At 45.5% G+C, this 7,973-nt stretch overlaps 1 protein-coding gene across 1 annotated transcript in view; it reads left to right on the top strand.

Moving 5' to 3' along the window:
- The window catches only part of NARS (asparaginyl-tRNA synthetase), a 20,592-nt gene that overhangs the window by 9,495 nt on the left and 3,124 nt on the right, over positions 1 to 7,973 (top strand). Inside the window, 5 exon segments of the mRNA XM_014517706.2 lie at positions 271 to 492; positions 679 to 878; positions 1,612 to 1,747; positions 3,233 to 3,346; positions 7,904 to 7,973. The exon segment at positions 7,904 to 7,973 is cut by the window's right edge and continues 26 nt beyond it. Coding sequence (XP_014373192.1) covers positions 271 to 492; positions 679 to 878; positions 1,612 to 1,747; positions 3,233 to 3,346; positions 7,904 to 7,973 — 742 coding nt within the window.

Genomic DNA, 7,973 nt, shown 5'->3' with positions numbered 1-7,973 from the left:
TCTTTCCCTCCCCAACAGACTTACTAGCTGAATGCTGCTCTCCAGGCTTCTGGGCTGCATATCAGCAATCGGATCAGTATCTGTCAAAATGGCTGATTATTAACGGGCCATTGGGATCGGCCCAAAAAATCTTTATCAATGCACTCATATTTGAAGGATACAGGTTTATGAAAACTTTGAGCTAAAAAGCAGGTGTTAGCAGGTCAAGCAGGATCCTCTATGTAAGCAACAAAATTGTAAAGTGTATGTTGTTCCTTCTAAAATCTGTAGGCTCCAGGAGGCCATGAGTTGAGTTGTGACTTTTGGGAGCTGATTGGTCTGGCTCCAGCAGGAGGAGCTGACAACCTAATCAATGAGGAGTCTGAGGTAGATGTGCAGCTTAACAACAGGCATATGATGCTCCGAGGCGAGAACATGGCCAAGATCTTTAAGGTGCGCTCCGTAGTTATGCAGTGCTTCAGGGATCACTTCTTTGACAATGGCTACTACGAGGTAAGCATATGTTTTCTTGGTTAGAAGCTTTCTCTTGCCTTTTCTCCAGCAAAGGCCCCTGTTTCTTGAGATGCAGTATAACCCTTCTAATTGACCTAAATAAAATCAAACTTACTTCCCAATTTAAGAGCCATTATTTGAGCGACTTAATTCTTAACTCCACTAACAAATTTTATTCTTCAACAGGTCACACCACCAACTTTAGTGCAAACACAGGTTGAAGGAGGCTCCACACTATTCAAACTGGATTATTTTGGTGAAGAGGCCTTTTTGACACAGTCATCCCAGCTGTATCTGGAGACCTGCATCCCTGCATTAGGAGACACTTTTTGTATTGCCCAGTCATACAGAGCTGAGCAGTCCAGGACACGCAGGCACCTGGCAGAGTATGGGAACATTTGTGGTATATGTGTAACGTGTTTTAAGGAGCAAGGGAGCAGCAGTCAGTCAGGAACGATGGCAGTTATGAAAAGGATATCAGAATGTTATGCTAACATGCAGAGGACTGACCACAGTTGCTTTGAAAACATCCTTTACAAGGTCTGGGTGAGAGACTGCATTAGACCAGCAGGACAAATGAGACTTAATCTACTTTATGGTGTTTTTCCTATATGATTTTGTTGGATGAAGTAGCAGTGGATGCCATAGTCTTAACTTGTGATGGGAAGGTTATAAATAGAAAGGGGGCAAAGTAGGAGTAGTAATTAGTGTTGTTGTCTTTCATAGATAGGGTGACCATATGGGACTATGGGAAATCTGGGATCACTCTCCCCCCACCCCCCCCCCCCCCCCCCCCCCCCCTTCCCCCAAGTCAGTGATGCCACTAGGCAGGTGGGCAGCAGCAGTGCCTGCCTGGAGCACCATGCTGCTCTGCCTCCCTGGTGGACTGCACCCCATGTCCCTGCAATTCCAGGAGGCTTGTTTTTAATGTTCACCAACTGTCTGGGACTGGCCTACGAAATCCAGAACTGTCCCAGCCAGATCAGGATGTATGGTTACCCTACTCATAGGGATTCTGTCCTCAGTACCCTCATCATCTTGCTTTACGTAGCTGAAGAGAGGAAATATGCATTTGTTAGTCAGATGAGTTACACTTACCTGTGGGAACTTGTTTTTCAGATATACTCACATTGAAGCTGAATGCCCTTTCATAACCTTCGAAGACCTGTTGGATCGTCTGGAGAATCTGGTTTGTGATGTAGTGGACAGAGTCTTGAAATCACCTGTGTCAGCCTTCTTGTATGAGCTAAACCCGGTAGGTGGTAGCGTGGAAAGCAGCCCTGAATAGTCATTTCTGTATGTCAACAAATGTAACTTAACCCCCCCCCACTATGTATAGCCACCTGTTCAGGGTGGTAGTTAGTGCATAGTGATGAGCAAACGTAAAGAACCCTTGAATGACTTCAAAAGGAGCCCAGCCTCTGGAATGCAGATAACCCTATTCTCTCTCAGGACAAGCTGTTGTGTTTTTGTATTGAGACTGCCTATGGCAAGACCCCACTGCTAGGCAATATATAAATGCAATGAAAAGATGGTCCTTGCCTCAGTCAATGTACAGTCCAGATTTAAGATGGATAGCAGGGGCATACAGATAGAAGGAATACAATCCTTGCTCGTCCTTCTGTTTGTCTGAGGTAACCTATCCTACTTTATTGTCTTTGCAGTCATCCCACCAAAGTGGGCTAACAGCCTCCTACTGCCAACTTGTTTCCTCTCAGTCACCAGGTTCTGTATTGCATGGCACATAGATTAGAATATCTTCAGTCATCTTGGCCTGTTGCTACTTTAAGTAGTGCCATCCTCCTCCTTGTGCAATCTCAGACTGTGGTCAGGGCCTAGTATTGGGGAGGTGACAAGGAACACAAGATAGGGAGTAAAGCCTTTCTCTAAGACTCAGTCCTGTGTCCTAGCAGCTGGAAATCTTCTGTCTCGATTTAGTGTCCTTCATTGCCACCTGTTGTAGTCCTTGTCAGTGCACAATACCTGGTGCTGTTGTACCAATGTGACCTCATGCAGGTGGTCGGCATTTACCCCTGCAGGATTGTGTATGTTCCCTAGGCCCTGCAGAGCTTTCTGTGGCTTCCAGAATTTTGTAGGGAGGGGTGGATGTTATATGCATCCGTTGCTTCCTTCCAGATGTGGAACTGCAGTGGGCTTTGTAAACAAGCTCCCTAGGAACTGCCCTTGATAATTCAGCATGTTTAATATTAAACACATGGAACAGTATAATTTACTTGTACATTGATCTTTTCTGCCATACATTTGGTTTTACACCTTGTGCCCATGGTTCAAAATACAACTAGTTACTTAGATTGTGCAGTTTGGGGCAGGTATTATCATTTTATTTGTATAGCCTCCAGCACTTTGGCATTTTAACCTGTGACTGGGGAAGCTACATAATCACACAATGCAAATAACTGTTACTCTGCTACCAGGCAATATGTTAAAGGTTCCCATAGATCCTTCTACACTGCAGAAATGTGCACACACTACAGATAAGGTCCAAGACCAGCAGAGGGAGCCTAGCAGATTCAGCTTTTGTGAAGAGGGAGAGGTATATAGACTGGGAGTGAGTGAATCCAGGGCCTGGATTGGCTATGTTAAAACTGTCTAGTTTGTCACTGTCACCCTGGACTGTAAATCCGTTCTAGGAGCACATCAGCCAAGTAGAATGATGCCTCTTTTTAACTGGGCTGCTGCTCTAATCATGTTTTCATGTGTGTCTCATTTTAATCTGCAGAACTTCCAGCCCCCTAAACGCCCTTTTAAACGAATGAACTATACAGATGCCATCGTTTGGCTAAAGGAACATGATGTGAAGAAGGAAGATGGCACTTACTATGAATTTGGAGAAGTAAGGCACACATCTTGCCTGTTCTTTTAATGTTGTAAAAGAAATTTAGAGTTCAGTACTGAAATTGTCCAGTACCTGTGGTTTCCTTCTAAATTTGTTGCCTGGATAATGATGCAATGGATTCCTGCAGTAGCTTTGTGAAGCACATACTGACCTTTATTTCCAACAAGCTGGTCTTCCAGCTGTCCATCAGGTAGTGTTAAATGGGGCTATGATTTTACCCCTTGTCAAGTCAGCAGTAGTTTTGCTGTTTACTTCATTGGGGCCAGCATTTCAGCCAAGGCTCTCTTTCTGGTGGAAGCTGAGAGCAGTTACGACACTTATCAAATGTAATTGGGCAAATTTACGTGAGATTAATGCAGCATCTTTGTCCTCTGAACATCAGGCTTCAAAATCCCCAAGCCAGTGCTTAGGAAGAGGTTGAAGAGGGTAGCAGACCTATAGAGCAGGCAGGGACTTCACAATGCCTAAGGCAGTTGTCAACCTTTTTGGACTCGAGGTACCCTTGGATAGACTTGAGGCCCCCCTTGGAAAAGGCTAGCTTTTAGGTTTTTCTTTTTTTTTTTTTCTTCTTTGCCTACCTAAAAATAATAGTTGTTTTTCTATTGCAAATAACTCAGAAAGATCAGAGCTATTGTTTCTATTGGAAATCTGGGTTTATCTTGTGAATCGTGTTTGTAAACCTAACAGTGCTAACATTGTATGGCACCCTTGAAAGGATCTCAGAGAACCCCAAGGTGCCATGACATCTAGGTTGAGAATCAGTGGCTTCCGGGTTCCATGGAAAATCCAGGTATATTGTAGGGGTGAAGAGGAACTTGAATACAGACAGACATTGCTTCCACCTGGCTTCCCTTCTCTCACCAACACAGCTTAACCAGGCATTTGTACTAGCATTGCTCCTTCCCCTGCTGTGTGACTAATAGGGGCTTTGAAAGGGATGCTGGCTGCAGTGCTTCAGCTCTGAAATGGAAATTGCTGTATAGGTTAAAAAAATGGGGAAAATATTTTTTGATTAAAATTTTGGCTAGGAAGTTTCAGTCACAGTCCAACAAATTCTAGATCGTAAGCACTAGAGTCAAATCTTGTTGGTAAAAAAACAAACAACCCCCTCCCCCCACAAACAAAACCCCCAAAAACGTTCATCTGTGTCTTGTTCTTCTGCCTTTCTGAAGGGGAACTTTATGCTCCCCCCTCATTTTACCTCCCACAGAAGGCTGTGCATTGATGTGAGCATATAATCCGTGCATCATTTCCTCCCTAGCCAGCTCTTGCCCTTTTCTGGATGTAAAGCTATCTTCACTCTTCTTTATATAACAAGAGACTCCAGTCACACAGGCTAAGTAATGCTTATTTTTTAGCATTGACATAGCCTCTCTGAGACTGTAGCCATGATGCCGCAGCTCCTGTGGGAGCCTGAGTTGCTCAGTTCTTTCTCAGCAACTGGACTACGCTCCCCCCAGCCCATCTACTTTCTTTTAAATTTGGCATTCTTTGCAATATGAGTCAGGCTGAAGCAGCTTCTGAATTCAGTTGTTGATGCATCTGTCTCTGTTAGTCCCCGAGATAATTCAGAATTGGAAGGGAGATCAGTCTGTAGATTAAATCCCTAATAAACCTTCCATATGTATCTTGAACCAGCCAATAAAATAAAAGCAGTAGTGCAAACGAATGACAATCTTTAGCTAACTGTCATTAACTGGAAGAGTGCTGGTTATAACTGTTGGAATTGGATCCTTTTCAGTTTCTTGTCCTCCACCACTTAATTCACCTGACAGCAGATTCAGTCAGTGACTTGTGATGGGTTTGGAGGGGGAGCTGAATCTATGACTGTTCTGTATATTTTTCTCTCTGCCTAGTATGAGTCTTAAAAGTTGTTGCAATTGGAAGTCCTGAATTGGTAGCACTTTTGAAGCCTATTTTGTTAGGTGTCATTCTAGATTATTATTGTTATTACATTTTAGTCAGGGCTTTGATATCAAAATGCAAATAACTTTGTCTTTAACTGATTGGTCAAAGTGGTAATGTATCAAATTCCTAAATTAAGGAGGTGATTAAAGGCCCAGCAGTCACATCTAGGCTAAGTCAAAAAGCCTGAGGCAGCTTCCTCTAAACTGCTTAGATTGAACCAATAACTAACTCAACTGTTGATGTTCAGTTTTCAATTGGGAAAGGCAGGGGGAGGTCTGCACTGACCAGGCCAGTAGGCGTGGGGCACTAGAGCACGTTTCCCAGCCTGCTGGCCATTGCCAGCCCAGCCAAGTGGGGCCATCCCTGATTGGGTCCCCAGCACATGTCCCCCCACAGGGGGTTGGGGAGCCCCCTCCCTGGTGCTAGCCCACCTTGGAGGGGCCCTGGGGAGCTGAAGAGAAATCCCTGCACCCTTTCCAGCTGCTGATTTGCTTGAGTCGCTGCCACAGGAGGGAGGAGTCCTCCAGGTGGGTACCTGCCAATGCAGCCCAGCATGGGGGCACCAGAGAGCCCCGCCCCCCTCCCCCCAGTCTGGGGCAGCCCCAGGGAGCAGAGTGGAATTCGTCCCCTCCCAAACCCCAGAGCTGCTTGCCTCCGCCCCTGCAAGTCTTGGGGAGAGCCCCGGGCAGCCTCAGGGAGCAGGGGAAATTCTTCTGCTCGCTCACAACTGGTTTTTGCATCAGACTCACAGCAGCTGAGACAAAACTGGCTGCAGAGGAGCAGGAGAATTTCTCTCCTCTCCCTGAGACTCATGGGCTAAGGCAAGTTAGCTGTGGGGGTGAGGAGGGGAGGAATTCCCTTCATCTTCCCAGAGCTGTCTCAGGCTGGGGTGGGGGGAAGCCCCCCAAGGCAGGGGCTCCCCGGTGCCCCCATGCTGGGCTGCATGAGCAAGCACCCACCTGGAGGACTTCTCTCTCCCTGCTGTGGCAACAGCTGAAGCAATCAGCAGCTGGGAAGGGGAGGGAGCAGCCTTGGAGAGATGAGGGGATTGCTTCAGCTGCTGCCACAGGAGGGAGGGAGAAGTCCGCCAGGTGGGTGCCTGCCCATGCAAGCAGATTTTGTGGGGAGGGGGCAGTTGCCCCAGCTCCCTGGGGTGCCCCAGTGTGGGGGGGGGGGGGGGGACGGGACTGCTGACGGTTGAAACGCCCCCACCACAGAGCCACCCCTCATGCTGTTGGGTTGGCAGATGCAGGCTAGGGAGTAGAGGGGGAGGGCAGTCCCTGCTCCACTGGAATAGGCATCACAGCTCAGGGCTGCAACGCATCCTGGGATGCTGTGGGACTGAGTTAACTTGAACCAGGAAGGGGTCTGGGACAGAAATTCCATAAACCGGTTTGACCTAAATCAGTTAAGTCTGATGCTATATTCAACCAGGTTTATCTTAAACTGTTTTTCACCATTTTTAAAATGGTTTATGTGCACTGCTGTGTTACAGGTTTAAACCAGTTTCTGATCACTTAAACTGGTTTATGTGCAAGTTCTGTCCCTAGCCCTAACGTGCATAGGACAGATGCACAGATTTCAGAGTTGGATTAAACCTGTTCTCTAACAGTAACTGATTGTTAAAAGGGACTCCAGTTTCTTCTCAGTTTTCAGTCCTAATGAGTGAGGTTTCCCAGTTCTTAATCCAACATGCAATGAATATAGCAGGGAGTGGGGAGCAGGGTCTTCCTCCTTTGGTCTCTTGGGTTTATTTCTAAACTGCTTCTTGATCTTGCAGCAGCAGAATATTGATGGTGCCCTTGTAAACCTTCTCCCCTCCCCACCACCAGTGGCAGGTGTTTTTTGGTTAGTGTGCCTGGTAGTTGTGTGATAGGGCTGTTTGTGTAATTTGAGGAACAGGTTATACCAGTGATTCTCACCCATGCCACAAAATCCTCTAAAAGGATTCCACTATCCGCCATGCAGTATTACCACCGTGTTATGTGTGCAAACACCTACACCAGATTCACAGATAAACTCAGAGATTTCAAATAAGAATCCGTAGTGTCAAAAACATTCTGGCTTATTATGGTGTAGGCTAGGAGTTCTTTGCAACAGGATAATTGCTATTATTTTCCATGAGCTCAAGTGTCTTAGTTATTGTTGTTCATGTGCATTTTTTCAGTTTTGTTTAAAAAATGTGTTTTAGTTATTGTTCTTTATACATTGTAATCAATAAAGTAGTTTTTGAAGTGGGGTGCCACTAAATTCTGAAAAGTTATGAAGGGGGGTGCCTTGAGTCTAATTATAGTTGAGAACAACTCAGTGGGTTAGACACTGATATAGAATAGCTTGGATATGCATGATCCTGTTTTGAGCAAAACGGTGGACTACATGACCTGAGGACTCTTTCAGCCTTACTCTTTCTGTAACGCTAGAATATTCTTTCTTAGTCTGAATTTTAATCAATATCAAAGAGGTTTAAATAGCAGTCTTGAGAAATTGGTTTCTTCTTTCCTTTTGTTCCAAAGCCACTTTTGTCTTTGGGGTTATGTTCTTTGTCTTTTATACCTGACATCAGTGGGATAAAAGCCTGGAGCCTAACTCTGGGTCTTGTGATTTGTTTCTGGTTGTAAATATTAATAAAGTCTTGCTGTACTTCAGGATATCCCAGAAGCTCCTGAGAGACAGATGACAGACACCATTAATGAGCCAATCTTGCTGTGCCGATTTC

The sequence above is a fragment of the Alligator sinensis genome, unplaced genomic scaffold (assembly GCF_000455745.1).
Source record: "Alligator sinensis unplaced genomic scaffold, ASM45574v1 scaffold347_1, whole genome shotgun sequence".
NCBI classification, from domain to species: Eukaryota; Metazoa; Chordata; order Crocodylia; family Alligatoridae; genus Alligator; species Alligator sinensis.
The sequence above is the reverse complement of the archived record's forward strand: the minus strand, read 5'-3'. Positions and strand labels throughout refer to the sequence as shown.